We start from the raw sequence: 23,023 nt of genomic DNA on the forward strand, positions 1-23,023 counted from the left end.
GCCTTCAATCTTGGGGAAACCATTCCTGAACCCAAGATTGTAAGGAAGGTGCTCAGATCTCTACCCGAGAGATTCCATGCCAAGATCACTACAATAGAGGAATCAAAGGATATTGATAAAATTCCTTTGACTGAGCTGGTTGGAAACTTGCAGACCTACGAGCTAGGATTGACAAGGATTGGCAAGACGGGTAAAGGCAAGAGCATGGCATTGAAGGCCAAGAGCAGTGAGACAGATGAGTCTTCTGATGATGAAGATTCCAAGATGAAGTCCTACATCACCAGGCAGTTCAAGAAGTTTATGAAGAACGCAAATGGAAAGGGTTTTGACAAGGACTGCAGGCAATCCAGTTCTTTTCAGTTTAAAGGCCAAGACAAAAGGAAGAAGGATGCTAAGGAAGGTGGTCAGTACAATGTTCTCGCAGGACCTAAGTGCTTTGGGTGTCAAGACTTCAGTTACATGAAGCATGAGTGTCCCACATATCTTAAAAGCATTGGGGAGAGTAAGGCACTTGCTATTACCTTGAGTGACACCGAGCCTGACGATGATTCCGACAATGAGGATGACGGAATCTTAAATGCCTTCACAGCCACTGTTAATCCTACTAATGGGATTGTCGAAGATGTGGTTGAAGAAGAGGAATTGGTGGAATCTAAGTTTGAAAAGATGAATGATCAAGATGACATTCATATAGCCTATGAAAAACTGTACAACCTTTCTGAGAAGCATGAGAAATTGTATAGGCTAACCACCAAGAAGCTCAGTGATGTGGAACTTGACCGTGAGGAGCTTTCCACAAAGTTTGATGAGACTAATCAAACTATTGGAGCACTGAGGTTTGAGAACAATTTCTTGGCTGAGAAGACCAAGAAGCTTGAAGCAGAGCTATTTCAAGTCAGAGCTCAATTGGAAAGGACTTCAAGTGCAAAGCTTGATGAGATGCTCAGCATTCAGAAATCTGCTTCAGATCGAACAGGCTTAGGGTATGGTCTCTCTTCCTCTAATATTGCTTCTTCTAGTACTACTGTTTCTGTTTCTCCTGCTAATAATGTTAAAATTGAGAACAATGAGATTAAAACTAAATTAGCTAGTGAGAACATAGACAAGGGTAAATCTATCTTAGGAGCACCTCCTACGCTTGAGAAGAAAGATGTTAAAAACCCTAGGGCTAAGAAGGCTAACTCTCAAAAGCCTAAACAAAAGAAGCAGCACCTCTGTCATCATTGTGGAGCTACCGGTCATACTCTACCAAATTGCTACAAGTGGCTTGCCACTTAACAGAGCAACGACATGATAGCATCTGGGAACCAGAATCAGCTTCAATCCTTTCTTGCTCCCCTTGGAGATCTTTTCAAAGCCCTCATGTTCCTTTCGAACTTGAACAGTTTTAATTCTTCCCCCTCACCGTTGATTCAAGGGTATAATCAAAGGAAAGGTTCTTTCAGGGTGTGGAAGGAAAAGGACTCCAAGTGATTCTATCACTTTTCTCTTTTACTCTCTCTCTCTTCTTGTTTTTGTGTGTGCATTACTTATGTGTTTTGCTTTCAAGTTTTGAGTTAGTCTAGTTTTTATGCTTTGGTTGTTTAACATGTTTTTGTTTGATTATTTTTAGTTTTGCTTTGTTTTGTTTTTCATATAAACATTTTTTAAAAAAAGTTGAAAAATAAAAAAAAATACAAAAACAGTGTATATTTTGTGTACATTGTTACTTGTGTACCTTAGATGGCCATCGAAACAAAGTCTTCTAAACTTTGTACCATTTGTAGCTTAGATGAGCATCTCTATGCACAACTAAGCAAGTGAGCTTTGTGACTCTTGTTAGTGATGAGTAAGATTAAGTTATCTCTTGTACTTAACACTCGTATCACTTTTTTTGACAAGAATGACTAAAAAATCCTGAAAGAAAGGCATTAATAACCATCTCGCCACTGTTACCCGCCAATCATAATATGACACCTGTATACTTTGGCATAGCAAAAGTGCAGTGTTAATGACATTTGTGTGCTTAGACATAGCAAATTGGAATGTCAAATATCATTGGGTATTTCTTTTCTCTCTAATATGCCCATGCGTGATATGCTTAAAAGAAAAAAAAAAAATATATATATATATATATATGCAAAAGAAAAATCAAAAGCAAAAAGATCAAAAATGCTTTAAAAATGATTGCAAGCATGTATTCTAGGAGATATGGGAGTTATAGGATGTACCTCAAAGGTGATAGTCTCCATCAAGCAGTTATGATTGTGTGTGAGTTAAAGTGATTTTCTCATATCTCAAATCGTCATAACATGTATACATTTATGCAATCTTGCGATGTTTTTCACACACAATACACAATATTCTTTGCTATTCTTGATACATGTGCAGGTACAATGTGATTTGGTCATCACAAGGTTTTACATGTATTAATGTATGCTCACTAAATTGTCTTGACTTGTTTTTGAAATATAAAATTGGTTAGACTTGTTTAGTGTGTGTGTGTTTTTGAAGATCCAGTGCTTAAAATTTGTATTGAGAGATGATTTTGAGAGCTTAATATGTTGATTGGATCATTGGTTGAGTTGCATATTGGATTGCATTATGTCTGTGTTTTTCACATCTCGAAAAACTGCTTTTAAAAAGCTAGCTCGACCCCTCCTCAATACCTCCTCTATACCTTAATATCTGTCGAGCTTCTTCAGCTTTTTCTTATCGCAATCCCGACAGCTTCTCGACACTTGGTGGATCAATCGAGAATGTTTCTGCATCCTCGATAGCATCTCGTCACCTAGTGGATCGATCAAGAATGTTTTTGCCTCCTCGATAGCTTCTCGACACCTGGTGGATCGATCGAGCTTCTATTCTTGTATCTGATGATTTGTTCCTTGACACCTCCTCGACACCTGTATCTGTTAAAGACCATTTTTCTTGATACCTTCCTCGACAGAAGTCTCGACACCTCTCGACAGCTTCATCTGTCGAGATTTACTGACGCACTATTTAATCTCCCTGTGCGATCCGAACCTCATTTTGTTCAATCTCTCTCTCTCTCGATACTACTCTGTTTTCTCTCCTAAACTATCTCATCTCACTCCAATCTTTGTCCTCAAGGTTTCTTTAAGCTTTTTCAAGATTTTCTTCACTTGGTAAGCTTCTAATTCTTTCATTTTCATGCATTTCATGTTTTTGAAACCTAGGTTTTGGGGGTTTTTTTTTTTTTTTTTTTTTTTTTTCTAAATTTGGGGTTTTTCAAAATTGATGAGTTATTATTGAAATTTTGGGATGGGTTTTCACTTAAATGAGTTTAAAACCTCATACATTGCATCACATTAGCATTATAATAGTATTGTCATGCATTTAGATGTGTGCTATATGTTTGTGTGCTGATAGGTTTGGATTGGGCTGAACCCATGATGAAATTTCTTTTGCATGTCACATGTTCATGCATTTCCCATGCATACGTACTCTCTTTTCAATATACTTGTTATATTTGAAATTGCTTGGGACTTTTCTAATTGTCTTTCTTTTTCTCCCTCTTTTTCTGTTTATGATTAGTTGTGTCTATGACACCTAAACGTAAATCTACTCCAGCTCAGAACCCTCTTCGTTCTGGAGCTTCTTCATCCTCTGATCCTACTTTGTCTCATATCCGGGGATGGGAGTCACTGTGTGACGTCTCGGTCACCTGTCCTGTCGGTCACCTGTCCTCTCATGCTTATCCAGGTGTTTTACTCCAACATGCATGGGATTGATCGTTCAATACCTCTTTTCTTCACTTGCGTTCGAGGTACGCGCATTCCTATCACACCGCAACTTGTTGCGGATGTGTTTCGGATCCCTAGGATAGAGTTTCCTAATTATCCTAGTTGTGAGTGTTTGAGGACTGTGTTTAGGGATGAGCTCATGTCTGCTTTCTGTGAGCGCCCTTCTGTTTAGGGTGAGTGTCAGTTTACACCGTGTAGACTTTTTGCTAAAGGTCCTAGATTCATGAACATGGTGATGACCTTTTTTTTGCATCCACTCTCTCATTACAACTCCATTACAGAGCCCCATGCTCGATTTTTGTTATCTCTTCTTGAGCATCTTACTATAGACTTCCCTTTTCATTTCATTCTTTCTATTATAGATGTTCATCTAGATTCGGCGTCCCATGATAAGCTCATCTTTCCTTCCGCTATCACGAGGATCTTACGCCACTTTTCTGTTTCTTTTCCCTTTTCCAACCATTTCACCGTCATGTGCGCCATAGATTACGCTACCGTTAAACGTAGTGAGGCCCAGTTTTGGTCGAGGCAGTCGGATTCAGCAGGCCTCCCGTTCTGCTCCATCCACATCCGCTCCTTCCTCTTCTTCGGGCGACGTGACTTTAGGAGACATCATGGCGCAGCTGTAGCGCATGGATGCTCGCCTAGATACACTCTTTACGGAGTTGTATCAGGTAAACATTTGTGTCGGTCATATTGCACGGCGACAGGCGTCCATGGGTGGTTTTGCTTCTGAGGCTTCTCCTCCACCACCTCCTCCTGTGGCTTCTGATTTTGAGGATGAGGATGATGATGATGGTGATGACGATGATGCTTCTGATGATGCTGATGGAGATGCTAGCTCTACCGATGAAATGTCTACTTGACACTCTTACCTTTTGTCACTCATGACAAAAAGGGGGAGTAGTTTTGGATATGAGAGTAGTCATTCTTAAGGGGAGAGTTAGTATAGGACCATTTTGTTAGGGGGAGTGTTGATATGTTTTGAGGGATGTAGTAAGGATAGTATGTATCTTTTTTTTTCTTTCTTTTTAGATACATTATTCTTGTACATGAGGTTTTGTGACCATTTATAGACATACATTGTACTTTACTCCTATTTATATTGATGTATGTTTTTCTTTCACCTACCCTTTCATGTGTTGTTTCTTTTCTCCCTTTATACACATGCCTCTTATTACGTGTATGCAATCTATTATTTCTGTTTCACACAAAGATGCCTTGATGAGTTTTGTTTAAAGTCTTTCAGAAATACAGGTTGTCAAAGTCTACTTGCCATAAACTCTCTTTTTGCAAAGTTTTTCAAGAGTTTGTGTTAGGATAGATTTTATTGTATTCAACAAGTGAATATAAGTTGAGTGATTTATGACTTCTCTCATATGTTCATTTGTTTGTTGTGGTTTTGTCACGGATTGCCAAAGGGGGAGATTGTTAGGACATATGTGTTTCACTTGTTAGGAACATATGTCACTATTTTATGTAATTGGCTTATCCTTTGACAAAACACACTTTACTTGTATTTGGGTAGATTTAAGATGTGTTTAAATACTTCAAGAAACCATGTTTCAAGATCAAGTGTTGAAGCTTTCAAGTCTACCCAAGAAAACAAGCTGATAGTGCAAATTCATTAAAACTCGACAGCTGTATCTATCGAGCTTAAGAAAGCTGTTCAAGCCTCGTGTGCTTGACACCTGCTCAACAACTGCTCGACACCTACTATTTGTCAAGGTTTAAGAATTTCAGAATTCTAATATGATTTTCTTGGGATCCGTGAATATGTCTTTGAGTTTTCTTCTCTCCTAACCCTAGACATATAAAAGGATTGTTTTAAGGGCCATCAAATAGTTCACAAGTTGCACAAGCATTGAGAAAACTCTGTTCAAGCAAATTGTGACCGGAGACGAAGTTCTTGCCCTAGTTCATCTCTTTCTCTTGAAGAAGTTGTTGTGCATGTGCATCGTAGGGTTTTGTGATTAAGCATCTTCTTGATCTTCTTCGTGTGGATGAACTGAAGAACTTTGCAACCAACAATCTTCTTAGTTGGTGATTGAAGTAACGTATTGGGATCCGCACAGTTGGTTAGTCACATACTTGGGAGTCGTGCATTAGAAAGGGGAACTGTCACTACAGAACAAGTCCAATTGGGTATTGGGGTAAGGGTTCAACTGTAGGTTGGTAAGGTACTTGAGATTCCTTTACTTGTAACCGCTTGTTGTGATAATAGTGGAATTTCGAGAGTGGTGACCTGAAAATCACCCGGTGGGGTTTTTTCCGTTAGGTTTTCCCTATTTATAAACAAATCATCATATTATTTATTTTCTGCTGCATAATTAGTTTATTGGTGATTTGTTTGTGCTACCACGCGTTTGCATGATAAATTGATTAATTAATAACTTGACTAATTAATTAATTAATTTCTATCACAAAGGGTCATTCAGTTTGTGGCCTATCAGTTATTATTTAATACATATATCAAAAGCACACATAAAAGAGAACATAGGATTGAACTGTTGGTGTCAGTGTCTTTGAGATTTTGGCCAAAATCTTATAAATTTAGCTACCAATTGTATTTCTTTGTTTTTTAGGGAATTTTTGACAGATAAGTAGGATAATTAATTGATAGTTAGTTCTAATAAAAAAAAGAAGACAAAGTAGAAGAAGAAGAGTGAAGTTACCCACGAATGGATTAGACTTCTATCATTGAATCAAGCCAAGAATGAATTTTGCCCACAGACATAAATCATCTTTCACCATTGTCATCCAAAAATATCTACTTGAAGTTAAAATAATGAACCTAGATATACAAAATCAAAGGTCCTCTTCTTCCTCATCATAGCTCTGAAAATCTTACATGCCCAAAAGAAAACCATATGAGTTATTTCAGATTAGTTAATAACAATAGGAAATTAGTGAGAGCAATTGGAGTTGTTTTATCTATATGCAATTTTTTATTAATTTAATTTTGATATATTGCAAAATAAAAGAAGAAGCCCAAGGAAAAGAAGAAGAAGCATCTGAAGAAGTTACCTCGGCTCTGGCAGACATTCTTGATTGCCTTGCATGTACTTGTAATCAATGATGATGCTAGGGATGTGGGAAATCTTGGGCCAGTCCTCTCTTGTCCATCTTTTGAAGCATTCCTCCAGAATTGGACATGTCGAGATCTCCAATTTCTGTAATGGAGTTGTACAAAGGAAGTTCGGCACCAACTTTAACTTTGTGCAAACAAAGATTTCCAAGTTTTGAAGATGTGGCATTATAGTGAATCTTCTGATACAGTCTTTTTCTTCTTCCTTTTCTTCTCCTCCAATCCCATTCCATTCTTCCTAGTAATTGAAACACAAAAATGTGAGAGATATCAAATATATAGAACCTATGGAACAGTTAAATGAATCTAAGGAACCAGATGCTATGCATGCTAGTTATGTGCAGTACAACAATATATAATATAAATCTCCTAATTCAGATTATTGAGAACCAGATAAATTCATCAACTAGCGAGTTATTTTTTTTCTTTTTTCTATGTGAAATTTTGACAGAAAATTAAAATTTTTAGTTGATTTTTTTTTTTAATATTTCACAAAAAAAAGAAAAAAAAAGGAAAAAAAAAAAGAAAAAAAGAAGCCCAAGGAGAAGAGGAAAAAGCAGCAGAAGTTACCTCGACTGTCTATTTGCACAATCTCGTTATCAATCTTGCAATGCTGAATCAAGCATCGCAAGTCATCTTTCACAATCACCATCCAAAAATCCGAACCTGTAGCTAAAATTCATGAACCCAGAAACAAAGAGATCATAGGTGCTCTGCTTCATCATCCTCTTTTTTGTCATGGAGTGCTTTGTCATCCTCTTCTTTGTCAACCTCATCTTCATTAGACTCTTCTTTTTTATCATCATCTTCAACAAACTCTTCTTCATATTCCTGAATTTACATGCCCAAAAGAAAACCATATGAGTTATTTGAGACGTAGCTTATTATACAAACCAATACCTACTGGAATAGGCATTTGCATATGCTCAGGTCATTAGGGATTTTGAAAGATAGATTTGATATTTATGAAAGTTTGTAAATGGTTTAAAATATTAGTACATGTCAAACTCGCAACTCCCTATTCCCAATTGCAAAACTACTCAGATTCTAAAGGTGCAAAGCAATGAAGTGCTAGTCTTCAACTCTTCCTTAGTGTGCAGCACATAGTGAAGAGACGACTCCTCTCAAAAACAGAGGATCTTCTTCAATCAAAATTGGGAACCCGAAGGGGGGGGGGGCGGGGGGGGGGGGGGGGGGGGGGGGGGGCGGTGGGGGGGCTAAATAAATAGACAAGATGGTCCCCAAAAAAAAAAAAAAACCAAAAGAAATGGTGTCCAAGTACATAGGAAGGCTGAATACATAACCATGTCTATGCAAAACAGTACCAAAGAAATGGTACTCTAACCTTGCAGCCTACACTGTACACAAACTCATAAACATATGGATTTGGGGTGACACTCATCTCTATAGGAACAGGCACCTCAATTGAATCTAAGGAGCTTGACCATTTGACATGTGCCATCTATAAATAACAAAGTAAATCAACACAGCTAACATGAAATGCGTACAACACACTGCAATATGAATACAGCAATATACAAATCGCCTAATTCAAATTACTAATTAAAGTTGTTATTAAATTGACTACTAAAGAAAGCCAGCATGCCAGAATTTCGGTAACATTAATTCTGGTATTTTTCTTTTCTTTTCAAATAGAGAATCTTCCACACATTCACAGTGGGCATACAAATTGAACCATTGGTGTCAGCGTCTTTGTGAATTTTACCAAAATCTGATAAATTTATCTACCAAAGTTGTAATTAATATGTTTTTGAAGGAGTTTTTGAGATTTGAAAGGGATAATAGATTAAAATTTTGGTCAAATAAAGGAAGAAGATGAACAAGAAGTTACCCGTAGGTCATTAATAAAATTTTGGCAGACAAATAAAATTTTTATTAATTTAATTTTGGCAGACAAATCGCCTATTTCAAATTACTCAAAATCTAATTAAAGTTGTTATTAAAATTTTAATCTGCGAGATTGTTTGGCAGTCAATTAGAATATTAATTGATATATTTAGCAAAATAAAAGAAGATGCCCCAAGGACTAGATTAGACTTGAAACATTGAACCAAGCCAAGAATGGACTTTGCCAACACACAAAGTATAGACAAAAATCATCTTTCACCATCATCATCATCCAAAAATCTCTACTTGAACCTAAAATTCTTGAACCCAGAAACACAGATATCACAGGAACCATTTTAGTTCATCGTCTTTCTACATGAACTAAAAGAAAACCACATGGGTTATTTGAGATTAGTCTTATATTTACAGCCTTAAATCAAAAAATGAGGAAAACCCATATAAATAGGAAACCGTAAATGAAATAGAAAGATATAGGTAGACACTGGATCTGTTTTCTGTCTATACATACGCAAATGAACGAGATTTTTAAGGATATTCAATTGGATATTTATTAAGCAATTTTAGATAAATCACAAAATAACCCAATCTAAACAATAAATCGCCTAATTCAAATGACTGAGAACCAGATAATTCATCAACCAATGTTTTTATTTTTATTTTTTTTTCTGGTGGGAAATTTTGGTAGACAAGTAAAATTTTTATTAATATAATATTGATATATTACAAAATAAAAGAAGAAGTGGCAGAAGAAGTTACCTTTGGGTCAAACTCACATTCTCCACCATCTCTTTGCACATAGATCTCATCAATCTCTATGTTAGGAATGTGGGAAATCTTGGGCCACTCCTTTCCTGTCCCTCTTTTGCAGCGTTCCTTCAGAATTGGACAAAACTCGATCAGCAATTTCTGTAATGGAGTTGTACGAAGGAAGTTCGGCATTGACTTTAACTTTCGGCAATTCCAGATATGCAAATGTTGAAGACGTGGCATTATAGTGAATCTTCTGATACAGTCTTCTTCTTCTTCAATCCCATTCCATTCTTCCCAGTTACAGAAACTCATAAATGAGAGAGATATCAAATTTGGGAATAGTGGTATTATTATATCGCCTTTCTCCTTCTTTTCGGATTCTTCTATTCCCATAAATTCAACCCCTAACTTTTTAAATCTTTTAATATCCCACATCTCTAATGATTTGAGGAATGGAAGTTTCCCCAAAGGAGGCAAGCACTCTAAAGATGAATGGCCAATTACAAGATTTTTTAAATTGGTTAAGGACATCATCCAATTAGGAAACATTATTGGTGCCTTGTAACTTGCAATACGTAAATATTCCAAGTTAGGAGGTGGCTCCAAGGCATTCAGAACTAATGCATCTTTCTCCCTTATTATTTGCTCACCATCCCATTCCTTAAATATTAGCGCCAAAGTATGAAGGTTTATCTTCTTCTTCAATTGTGCATTCATGGCCTCACATTCATCTACCTCGCTTCCCAACCCAGATATTACAAGAGTCCCTTGAAGGTGGTTCAAATTTATTAATTCTCCCAATTTACATCTTTCGCTATCATCCTTACCATTTACGATGAAATATTTTAATGTTCTAAGAGAAGTCAATCTCCCAAACCCTCTTGGAAACTTTATATTTAAAAAATCATGTTTGAAACCCAAACCAAAATGTCTAAGGTTAATTAGTTTACTCATTCCTTGTGGCAATTTTTGGAACCTGTCGCTCTCAATATCAATATTCAAAATTTGTAAATTGCAAAGATTACAAATGGTTTCAGGCAATGCATCTCCACAATAATTGACTAAATTGAGATACCTCAAATGTATGAAATTTTCCATGGCATCTGGAAGATTCCTTAATATACCACTATCTTCAACATCCTCCAAAGTTAATGTTCGTAAACATCTAAAATGCTGAAATAAAGTAGACAACATATAATCACTTCTATTTACAATAATGAGGGTGCGCAAATTTTTTGCACTATAAATGAACTCAGGGTATTGGGCTTCTTTGGGAATTTCTAACTCCAAATGGCGGGCAGTTTTATAATCAGTTTCCAACCTTGTGTTAGAATTGATTGTGAAGCATACATTTTTTGACATTAATTGTGCAAAGTCATGCACTATGTCATGCATTTTGCATTTTTCTATCTTGCCATCATTCTCATCTCTCTCAAAATCTTGGAAGAATGAATGTATTGCTAAATTTTCAAAGTAGTCTCTAGCAGTGATTTCTATATCCATATTATTCTCCAACTCGATATATCCTTGTGCCATCCACATATATACCAATGCATCACTAGAAAAGACATAATTTTTAGGAAAAACAGCACAAAATGAGAAGCATCGTCTCAATGGTGACGATAAACTATAATAACTTAGCAACAATGGTGCATAAACATTACTTTTTATTTCCTCAATGTCTAATTCCCACAAATTGCTATCCAAAACTCTCCTCCATTCTTCTATACTACTCTTGAACTGCATTAGACTCCCTAGAGTCTTTGCAGCAAGTGGCAAGCCTCTGCACTTTTCTACTATTTGCCTACCGAGGCCTTCTAGTTGCTCACATTGCCTAGGATCCCTATTAAAAAATGCTCTTTTACTAAATACCAACCAACAATCTTCTTTAGACAGTTTCTTCAAATCAATCATGCTCACACTTCCCATAATCTCCGCAACCCTCCTTTTACGTGTGGTGACTATAATTCTACTGCCTTGGGCAACACATTTGAGTGCAATTCTGAATGGATCCCATGGTGTGGAGTCTTCCGTCCACACATCATCTAAGACAAGAAAGAACTTCCTTTCCTTAATATTATCTTGAATTCTTTTCAATAGACCATCCAATGCAGTCAAGTCAGAGGATTGAACATTAATAGATTCAAGTATTTCTTTGGCCACCTTGCATTGATCAAAAGGATTGGAAACACAAACCCACACTTTTATCTTAAAATGGGCTTGCACCTTAGGATCATTGTAGGCTAGTTGAGCAAGGGTCGTTTTTCCAATACCTCCCATGCCCACTAATGAGATGAGATGGGGGCTTCTTTCTTCTTCACTACCCTCGCCCAATAGCATGCCCACAAGATCATCCTTGACCCTATCACGACCACAAATGTCAGACTCATCAACCAATGAGGCAGTTTGTGGCCGTTCAACTACTATAGTTGCAGGGTCATTAGTTGACTGAAACCAGTACCTATCTTTCTCTTTGACAATCTCATCTAATATTCCATTCAGTTCTTTTATCTTGTGAGCAATGTCATGACGCCTAGCAAGTTTATCAACTTGACCGAAACAACATGAAGGGGAGGGGATAAAGGAGCATACCTGCTTCTTCATCTTCAAAGCAGGAGCATTATCAGCGTTTTTTTCTTCTTCTTCTTTCTGAATTGCTGATTTGATCAACTCAGTGTTCCACTCGTCCACCACGTCTTCCATCTCGTAGCATACGTTGTTGAGCTTTTCCAACCAAAGCTTCACAGCTTCTTCCGTAACTTGTCTTTTCTCAGCATCGTTGAGCACCGCCCGCACAGTTCGTAGATTGTCTTCAAGCTTTTTGGCTTCTTTGTCTACACCAACGACCAACCTTACCTCTTGTTCTGCATCCCGAGCAACAGTTGAAAGCAACTGCTTAATGAGATCAGTAACAAGTCCCTCAGCCATACTTGGACAGCGAAATTCTGATTGACAATACAAAGAAACAGGGAGTGGAGATAGAAAGAAAGAAAGTGATTCACAATTTCTGAAATATCTGATTTGCGGTGTGTGTGTTACGTTCAAAATAATTGAAGCCAATTATATAGGGATAACACATGGCGGGTATTATTTGCAGCCAGCTGGATTTGACCTTGTACTTTGAGTAGACGAAGAAATTAAATTACGAAAGCGAAACTCACCTAACCAAGAGAAAAACGCTTACGGAAAAAGAAAGAGGTCTTGGCGCGTCTTTCCCAAGAGCAGCCTTGCCAATAGAAATTCTCTGATCCATTTTTATCGTTGCACTTGTGCTCCACCAATTATAGCGTATCATGTGCACTCCTCTTTTTCTTTATTTCGTTTATAGAATATTGTAAGGATATATATATATATATATAACACAGAGTAAAACATTCTTTCAGGTATTATGTTTTTTCTTTTCTTTTCTTTTCAAATAAAGAATTTTCCACACATTCACACATTCTAGTAAAGCTGCATATAGTGGGCATACCAAATTGAACCATTCATGTCAGTGTCTTTGTGAGTTTGGCCAAAATCTTAAATTTAATCTGCCTAAGTTTTGATTATTATCTTTTTGAGGGAAATTTTGAGAGACGAGTAGGATAATTAATTGAAATTTTGGTTAAATAAAAGAAGATGATGAAGAAGAAGGTGTTACCCATGACTGGATCAGAATTGCAATGCTGAATCAAGCCGTTGCTGAACTTTGCTAACACATGCACAATTGCTGTAAGGTTGAATTTATTCAACCATCTAATTGGCTTTATTCCGTGCCAAATTTGCTTGTAATTCAGCATTTAGTAACCCTGTATTTAGGTGGGTTTGTTGTAAGGGTAGTGAGTGAGATAGAGTGAAGTTTGCTCAAGAGTGTGCAAGAAAACAGAGACTCGCGGCTGGGACTCGCGGGTGGACTCGCGGCTGCAAGCCGCCAGAAGCTGCACACGTGCCAAGCATGCTGGAAGATGAACAGTCATGCTAGCTGGAGCACTACAGGACAAAACAGGACAACTGGCCATACGGTTAACTCGCGACTAGATCTCGCGACTTGGTCAAGCCGCGAGGTTAAGCCGCGAGCCACCCCTGTTTTGTAAAACCTGACGTTTCACATTCCTCTCCTACTCCAGTATAAATACCCCTTTAACCCACGATTGAAAGAGAGCTTCCAGAGAGAATTTTGAGAGAGAAACCCTAAAGAAAAACCAGATTGCTTCACCCACAATCTATACCTTAGAGTCTCTTCAAAATCCCTTACTCTCTTCCTCTCCATTGTCAAATCCTTGAGAGGCATTATACCAAACCTGGTTCTCACCATCATCATCTCTGTGAGACAGTCGTTTGGAGTTCTGGGAAGCAGTTAGGAAGGAGCCAATCTTCATTGGTTGATGCTACGGTCTAGTAGCGGAATCCGGAAAGCTAGAAAAGAAAAAGGTTCGGCGCAACCTCGTTGGAGCAAGAAGCTTGGAGGGCTTAGGTGCACTGGGTAGATTAGGCTTGGAGGGTCTATTGCTGTCCTTGTATCCCAACTGTATTTTCTAGTGGATTGATTACCGCTTGGAGGGCGGCGGAGAGGTTTTTCGCCGAGGACTTCGGTTTCCTCTTCGATAACACATCGCGTGTTGTCTTTGTGTTTGCATCTTCCTTCCTCTCTATCTTTGCCTTTATTTTATCTGCTGTGGTTTTATTTTGTTATGGCTTAGATAGTTGTTTAACCAATTTCATATTATAGCATGTGTTAAGTTTCCGCACACTAGTTGTTTGACATATTGCTTGAGTTGGTTAAGTTGTATTTTGGGGGTCTAAACGTTCAAAGGTGTTTTGTACACGTTTTTGAACTTTCAATTGGTATCAGAGCGGGTACACTTGTTGTGGTTTTATTACCTAAGTGTGATCCTAGACCCCTGAGTTGTGATTGTTGTTTTGGATTATACCGTGCTGAATTGTAGCTTAAGTGTTTGTGAAGATGACTCTATACATATGTCTGAAAGGTGTCTTACTGATGATCTTGTAGAGTTATTAAATACTAAGAAACATGCTAGAGTTATTGTTCACATGCTGGAATATCTTGAAAATCAGAATCTTGTCTTACACAGTAGCATATCTGAGTCTAAATCATTGATTAAGAAATATAAAAGAAAGAATAGAATGTTGTGTGAGATGATTGAGAATCTGAAAATGAAAAATCAATCTAAAAGAAGCATGAAAACTGATGATGAGTGTGTGTTTGAAGGTCAAGAATGTCTGTCACATGTGAACCTATTTGTGCATACCTCATTGAAGGTGTTTAATGCATGTTTGTGGTATCTTGACAGTGGGTGTTCTCGCCATATGACAGGGGATAAGTCACTGTTTAAGTCACTCAAAGAAAAGGTTGGTGACTATGTGACCTTTGGTGATGGAAGCCATGCTCAAGTCCTAGGCAAAGGAACCATTGAGATACCCGGTTTGCCTCTGTTGAAAGATGTGCTGTTCATAAAAGGGCTGAAGGCGAATTTGCTGAGCATCACTCAAATTTGTGATGACGATTTCCTGGTACAATTTTCTAAGAAAGGATGTTTGATCATCAATGAAGAGGGGATTCAGGTTTTGGAAGGAAATCGGACTACAGATAATTGTTATGGAATAGTTCCCACGGCACCAATATCGTGTAGAAGTGCTCGGGTGGATATGTTGGAGCTGTGGCATCACAGATTTGGGCATGCCAACTTCAAACAAGTAGCAAAAGTCTCCAAACTTGAAGCAGTCGAGGGACTTCCTAAGTTTGGAAAAGTGAAGAAGACCGTTTGTGGTGCATGTCAAATGGGGAAGCAAACTAAGGCAAGTCATCACAAGGTAAATGTGATAGCCACCTCTCGGTGCTTGGAGTTACTTCATGTTGATCTGATGGGGCCCACCAGAACTGAAAGCCTAGGGGGGAAGAGATACATTATGGTCATTGTGGATGACTACTCAAGATACACTTGGGTTGAATTCCTTAGAGAAAAATCAGAAGCTTGTGAGAGGTTGGAGATTCTGTGCAAGAAACTACAAAACGAAAAGGCGGATATCTTCACCAAGCCTCTCGATGGTCCACGGTTTGAATCACTCCGTAAGACCATTGGTGTTGGTACAATTCCTTGACTCTCTTGTGTGTTGTGTGCTTCACTTATTTATAATATGATATATCTGTCTGTGTTGGGGCACACACCTTTCTGATTAGCTTTTTGTGCAACATGTTTCTTGTTTGTTTGTACATTTGTGAATACTGTTGCTTCTTTTTATGTTTGTTCAATCTTTTTTGTTTCTTGTGTCAAAAATCCAAAAATCACATAAAAATTAGAAAATCAAAAAGCTTGATTGACTTTGTTGAGTTTTGTCTCAAAACTTGTTTTGCCTTGTACCTTTGTGCTAATGGCTTTGTGCATTTTCGAGCATTGCTTGTTTTCATGCACTTATATCACTGTGGGAAAAATCTTGAATTCTATGTGATTGTTGTAAATAGATCTTCAAACTTGTCATGAATGATTAGTGAATGGTTATGTTGATCTTGAGACATGCATAGACTTGTGTCTATATATCTTCCCACTTTTTATGTTTGTTTTTGCTAAAAAGAGCTCACCAAATGTAAATCTCCAAATGAAAAGAGATATTGAGCTGCAAAAGCCTGTCGCACATTCTAGTATTTGACTAGGAAAAAGGGTAAGCGACCTTATATTAAAAGTGAATGTTCATTCAAAAAGGCCAAAGGCCTGTTCCTCAAAGAGAAATGTTATATATCTCTCTCACAATGAGAGATGATTGCCTCAAAAGATCAAAAAGATCAAATGTTATGATTGAAAGTGGAGTCAAATGATAAGCTCCAAGTTATGTTATCAAGTTGTGTGGGAGGTCATATATACATATTTCTATAATTGAGATGGGTCACATGATCTAGTGCTAATTGTGTATGACTTGGTTGAATTGATCATTGAAGCTTCACATTAGGCGAAGGACTATCTCATTGTTGATATCCACACACAACACACAAGTTTATGTTCAATAAATGCCATATTCATTTGTGTGATTGTACTTGTTGAAATATGTTCTCACATGCTCAATCTTTGTTAATTCAAGCACAAAAAGATTTTTGAGTGTTTTAGGTGTTTTTGGAAAGTATTTTGTTAAAAATCTGAAAATTTTCAAAAATCCAGTTTTGCCCTGTTTTGGCGGCTCAATCGCGGGTATGTCAAGTCGCGAGACGCAGTCGCATCTTCGCTGGTCATGTTTGGCGACTTGTTCGCGAGTGGAAGGTCCAGTCGCGAGGTTCACTCAGAGATTTTCGCGGCTCAGCTCGCGACTCACTCGCGGGTAGACCTTCCAGTCGCGAAAAACACTTAGAAAAATTTTTCAACTTTTTGTCCTTGAGTGTTTTGGCGGCTTGATCTGGCGACTTTTTGGCAACTCGTTTCAGTCGCGAAAATCGCGTGTCTTGGATAAACAGGGGCAATTTTCAAACTTTTTATTTTTCCCTCGATCTTTTTGTGACTGTTCATTGTCTTTCTCATCTGCTCTTACACATTGTCACCGTGCCTCCATTTTCGATCTCCAATACTTGTCTCTTTTCAGCTCAAAATCGTCAACTAACAGGTATGGTTTTCTGTCCTGCACTCTATTTTACTTGTTGTTATGGTTTTCCCTCTAGTTCATTCACATTTGATTGTGATTTTGTGATGGGTTTTTAGCTCAACTATTATTCTGTGTTCTAGCTTCGCTTGGATGCTTGTGTTTCTGTGTTTGAGCTAGTTTATGTTGGTGGCTGTGTTCTTCATCATGTGTTTAGCTAGGGTTAGCTATTTTTGTCTGATCTGCTGTTGATATCATGTTTCACTATGATCCTGTGTGGTATCTTGTTGATGTGTTGTTAAATTTGGTCCCTTTTCAGCTGATTATGTGGTTGTATTTGGTCTCCCTATACTGTGTAGTTCAAATTTGGGCCTTTGGTGTCCCTCATTGCTATTTTCTGACCATTCTCATCCAACTATTAGGGTTTCTTCATTGTCCCTAAAATTCCACTAACCCACTGCTAATTTAGTTTGTTGGATTGTGTTCTGTCATTTCCTTTGTTCATAATGCAGACTAGTCATGTCGCCTTTCAAGAAAGCTGCTGTGAAAGGAGGTAGTTCTAAAGGGAAGGAACCAGTAATTGATGTTGATGATTATCCACCTCAGCCAAAGGGGACTCGCTCTTCCTCAAGGAGATTCGATCCCAACAAGTTCAGATCTTATGCAGCCTATCAATCTTATGAGAATTTCTTTCTACATGCCACACCATTACTAGAAAGAGCCTTGGATCAGTCCTCACTTCATGACACTGACATTCCGAAATGGTTTGCTCACAAGGATTGGAATTACCTGCTATCTGATCCGGATGACGTGTATGAAGAGTTAGTAAAAGAATTTTATGCTAACGCAATTGTGGAAGGAGATGAACTTAAGTGCTGGGTTCGGAACAAGAGCTTTTCTGTCTCTCCCACATATCTGGCAGAAATTCTTCACATCAACAGACCCATTTTCCGACATTCACCGGTCTATGATGATCTCTGTCCTGATGAGGAGCTTCTCAAAGAAAGTCTTGGTCAAGACTTGGAGTTCTCACCCAATGGCAAATCCATCAGTGTTTCCTCCCTTTCTCCAAAGCTGAGAGTGCTTACAATTGTGATGTTTCACAATTTGTACCCTTTATCAAGCACTGGGTATATGAACCTCGGACGTGCTTTGTTTCTTCATGATCTAATCTCTGATGAGGAAATAGACATCTGTGCTCATATCTTTCATGTTCTGCGCAAAACGGTTCTTCGAAATGAGTCTCGGATATGTGTTCCTTTCTGCAGTCTTATTTCACGGATCTTGAAGCTCAAGGGAATTTATCCAACGGCTGATGAAACTCCTCTCCCCAAACCAAGTCCAATCAACATGCGTACATTCAATGCAAGCGTTGGACATAGTCGGAAGAGAGCCAAACCAGAATCGTCTGCATCTCACAGTGACTCTCAGTTTAGCACTCTCTCCCTAGATGAGAAACTTGGTCGCATTGTTTCCTCTGTCCATGAGTTGAACACAAAGGTGTCTGGACTCACAGCTTCTCTACACCATCACAGCACTCGATGGGATATGAAGCTTACTTCTCTTCAAGCTCAATTGGATCAAATTCAGAGAAAGCTGGAAGAGGATGACTAGCCTATTCCATGACAAAAAGGGGGAGTGATGGGCATTATCAAAGGGGGAGAATATTACTTAAGGGGGAGTGTCTTTACTTTCTTTTTCAGTTTCATTTGTTTTCTTTAAGTTGATATATTGTGTTTTGTAAACTGTTATTCAGGATGCTTTTGTTTTGTACCCATGTGCTTTTGTAAGCTTTTAGGGTTAATGTTTTATGCATAGTTTGTAGGCTTTATGGTATGTACCTTGCTTAGTGCAGCCTTTATGCTATGTTGAAATCAGTACTTTAATCTAAATGTTCTGCATTTTGGTTTATGTACTGTCACTCTTGTGCCCTTGTAGGATTGTTCCTAGATGCATATGCCTTGTGTGCTATGCATTGGTTGAGTGTTGAGCATACAAGTGTCTTGCCTTGTGCTTGTTAACTTGTATGTCCTTGTGTTCATTCCAAGTGTGAATGAGCACTGTGATCACTACCTTGTGGTGTTCACTTGGTTGATCAAGCCATGGTTTGTTTATTAACTCCATCTTTGCTTGATCACATATTGCCTGTTTCATATGCATTTATAATTTTCTGCTTACAATGATCATGGTGTATTGTTGTGTTTCAGGAGTATTATGTTCATATGATTCAAGTGCTTCACAGCTTCTAAAGTTAGGTGTGAGTGAGTTTTGTTCAACTGTTCCCAACTCACATGTTAAGTCTAGAGTCTGTTTTAGGGTTTTGTCACGGAATAGCCAAAGGGGGAGATTGTAAGGTTGAATTTATTCAACCATCTAATTGGCTTTATTCCGTGCCAAATTTGCTTGTAATTCAGCATTTAGTAACCCTGTATTTAGGTGGGTTTGTTGTAAGGGTAGTGAGTGAGATAGAGTGAAGTTTGCTTAAGAGTGTGCAAGAAAACAGAGACTCGCGGCTGGGACTCGCGGGTGGACTCGCGGCTGCAAGCCGCCAGAAGCTGCACACGTGCCAAGCATGCTGGAAGATGAACAGTCATGCTAGCTGGAGCACTACAGGACAAAACAGGACAACTGGCCATACGGTTAACTCGCGACTGGATCTCGCGACTTGGTCAAGCCGCGAGGTTAAGCCGCGAGCCACCCCTGTTTTGTAAAACCTGACGTTTCACATTCCTCTCCTACTCCAGTATAAATACCCCTTTAACCCACGATTGAAAGAGAGCTTCCAGAGAGAATTTTGAGAGAGAAACCCTAAAGAAAAACCAGATTGCTTCACCCACAATCTATACCTTAGAGTCTCTTCAAAATCCCTTACTCTCTTCCTCTCCATTGTCAAATCCTTGAGAGGCATTATACCAAACCTGGTTCTCACCATCATCATCTCTGTGAGACAGTCGTTTGGAGTTCTGGGAAGCAGTTAGGAAGGAGCCAATCTTCATTGGTTGATGCTACGGTCTAGTAGCGGAATCCGGAAAGCTAGAAAAGAAAAAGGTTCGGCGCAACCTCGTTGGAGCAAGAAGCTTGGAGGGCTTAGGTGCACTGGGTAGATTAGGCTTGGAGGGTCTATTGCTGTCCTTGTATCCCAACTGTATTTTCTAGTGGATTGATTACCGCTTGGAGGGCGGCGGAGAGGTTTTTCGCTGAGGACTTCGGTTTCCTCTTCGATAACACATCGCGTGTTGTCTTTGTGTTTGCATCTTCCTTCCTCTCTATCTTTGCCTTTATTTTATCTGCTGTGGTTTTATTTTGTTATGGCTTAGATAGTTGTTTAACCAATTTCATATTATAGCATGTGTTAAGTTTCCGCACACTAGTTGTTTGACATATTGCTTGAGTTGGTTAAGTTGTATTTTGGGGGTCTAAACGTTCAAAGGTGTTTTGTACACGTTTTTGAACTTTCAATTGCAAATACCTTTTCACCATCATCATCCAAAAATCTGAAATTGTAGCTAAATTTATGAACACTGAAAAGGGGGAATTTCTTGTCTTTTATACCAGAAAAGAAATCTATAAATTAATATCAAAAGATTTTTCTTGAAATTTATTTCTTGCTTGTAAATTGAATAAACTCACAAACATGATTGTGAACAGACCAACACCTTTCAAGCAGTGACACATTAGGGAACTAGAAAACTGCAACCTGAATATGCATTGCATAGGATCAGCCAATAATATAAAACAAATGGTGCCACATCAGCACTTCCAAATGCTCAAGCAGAGGAAATTAACTAACATCATGAAAATGATCATGCCACAATCTTTATTATAAATTCTATTCAAATTATAATGAATATTTTGAACTTTTTCAGACTCAAATCCATGGACAATGGGCCAAAAACTAGAGCTTGAAGTTTAATAGTGGAAAACATAAATTGGTATTCAGTAGGACACAAGACAGTACTGCTTCAAAATTTACATGAGCTGATAATTAACAACTACAGAAGTACATGTTTCAAAACATTACGTTTTGCTTTACTGAAGTCCGATCAATGTGGACAGAACCTCAATCAGTTAATAGAGTCACTCAACAAATTTATGGAGATTTTAAAGCATTAGTGACTTTAAATTTACTCAACAGAACCCATTTGTAGTTATTTCCATCTAAAAGGTCATTGATCTTATAATTGACAGGACAAATGCTAAAATATTATAAATGAAGTGTGATCAGAAGTTATTATTTAATACATATATCAAAAGCACACACAAAAGAGAACATAGGATTGAACTGTTGGTGTCAGTGTCTTTGAGATTTTGGCCAAAATCTTATAAATTTAGCTACCAATTGTATTTCTTTGTTTTTTAGGGAATTTTTGACAGATAAGTAGGATAATTAATTGATAGTTAGTTCTAATAAAAAAAGAAGACAAAGCAGAAGGAGTGAAGCTACCCATGAATGGATTAGACTTCTATCACTGAATCAAGCCAAGAATGAACCTTGCCCACACACATAAATCATCTTTCACCATTGTCATCCAAAAATATCTACTTGAAGCTAAGATAATGAACCTAGATATACAAAATCATAGGTCCTCTTCTTCCTCATCATAGCTCTGAAAATCCTACATGCCCAAAAGAAAACCATATGAGTTATTTCAGATTAGTCAATAACAATAGGAAATTAGCGATAGCAATTGGAGTTGTTTTATCTATATGCAATTTTTTATTAATTTATTATTGATATATTGCAAAATAAAAGAAGAAGCCCAAGGAAAAGAAGAAGAAGCATCCCAAGAAGTTACCTCGGTTCTGGCATACATTCTTGATTGCCTTTCACGTACTTGTAATCAATGATGATGTTAGGGATGTGGGAAATCTTGGGCCAGTCCTCTCCTGTCCCTCTTTTGAAGCATTCCTCCAAAATTGGACATGTCGAAATCTCCAATTTCTGTAATAGAGTTGTACAAAGGAAATTCGGCACCGATTTTAACTTTGTGCAAACTAGGATTTCTAAGTTTTGAAGACGTGGCATAATAGTGAATCTTCTGATACAGTCTTCTTCTTCTTCCTTTTCCTCTCCTCCAATCCCATTCCATTCTTCCCAGTAATTGAAATTGAAACACAAAAATGTGAGAGATATCAAATACATAGAACCTACGGAGAAGTTAAACAAATCTAAGGAACCAGATGCTATGCATGCTAGTTATGTGTAGTACAACAATATATAATATAAATCGCCTATTCAGATTACTGAGAACCAGATAAATTCATCAACTAGTGAGTTATTTTTTTCTTTTTTCTATGTGAAATTTTGACAGACAATTAAAATTTTTAGTTGATTTTTTTTTTATATATATATTTCAAAAAAAAAAAAAGAAGCCCAAGGAGAAGAAGAAGAAGTTACCTCGACTGTCTATTTGCACAATCTCATTATCAATCTTGCAATGCTGAATCAAGAATCACAAATCACCTTTCACCATCATCATCCAAAAATCTGAACCTGTAGCTAAAATTCATGAACCCAGAAACAAAGTGATCATGGGTGCTCTGCTTCATCATCCTCTTTTTCGTCATGGAGTGCTTTGCCATCCTCTTCTTCGTCAACCTCATCTTCATTAGACTCTTCTTTTTTATCATCATCTTCATCAAAAACTTCTACATAGTACTGAATTTACATGCCCAAAAGAAAACCATACGAGTTATGTGAGACATAGCTTATTATACAAACCAATATCTACTGGAATAGGCATTTGCATATGCTCAGGTCGTTAGGGATTTTGAAAGATAGATTTGATATTTCTGAAAGTTTGTGTAGAAAGAACTTGTTCAAAAGGTTTAAAATATTAGTACATGTCAAACTCGCAACTCCTTATTCCCAATTGCAAAACTGCTCAGATTCTAAAGGTTCAAAGCAATGAAGTGCTAGAGTCTCCAACTCTTCCTTAGTGTGCAGCACACAGTGAAGAAACAACTCCTCTGAAAAACAGAGGATCTTCTTCAATCAAAATTGGGGGCG

General features: G+C 37.8%; 1 protein-coding gene and 1 long non-coding RNA gene across 18 annotated transcripts in view; both read right to left on the reverse strand.

Moving 5' to 3' along the window:
* The window catches only part of LOC126716614 (putative disease resistance protein RGA3), a 98,712-nt gene that overhangs the window by 36,078 nt on the left and 39,611 nt on the right, over nucleotides 1–23,023 (reverse strand). For 6 of the 17 annotated variants that reach the window (XM_050417456.1, XM_050417458.1, XM_050417453.1 and 3 more), the window contains exons 1-4: nucleotides 9,460–12,576; nucleotides 7,405–7,665; nucleotides 6,774–7,072; nucleotides 6,422–6,592 (exon numbers count right to left, since the gene is read on the reverse strand). The exons of 6 other annotated variants lie outside the window; for them this stretch is intronic. In XM_050417456.1, coding sequence (XP_050273413.1) covers nucleotides 7,537–7,665; nucleotides 9,460–12,381 — 3,051 coding nt within the window. In that variant the 5' untranslated portion in view covers nucleotides 12,382–12,576 and the 3' untranslated portion in view covers nucleotides 6,422–6,592; nucleotides 6,774–7,072; nucleotides 7,405–7,536. Of the gene's footprint in view, nucleotides 1–6,421; nucleotides 6,593–6,773; nucleotides 7,073–7,404; nucleotides 7,666–9,459; nucleotides 12,577–22,477; nucleotides 22,672–23,023 lie in introns of those variants that run through there. 5 more of the 17 variants (XR_007652170.1, XM_050417461.1, XM_050417462.1 and 2 more) reach the window with 5 other exon arrangements.
* On the reverse strand, nucleotides 20,644–22,545 carry LOC126716631 (uncharacterized). The gene is made up of 4 exons (XR_007652194.1): nucleotides 22,412–22,545; nucleotides 21,810–22,104; nucleotides 21,458–21,629; nucleotides 20,644–20,710 (listed from the first exon to the last, which is right to left on the reverse strand). It is a non-coding gene; the product is annotated as an uncharacterized LOC126716631 (long non-coding RNA).

Source organism: Quercus robur, chromosome 3, assembly GCF_932294415.1.
Source record: "Quercus robur chromosome 3, dhQueRobu3.1, whole genome shotgun sequence".
Lineage (NCBI taxonomy): Eukaryota > Viridiplantae > Streptophyta > Magnoliopsida > Fagales > Fagaceae > Quercus > Quercus robur.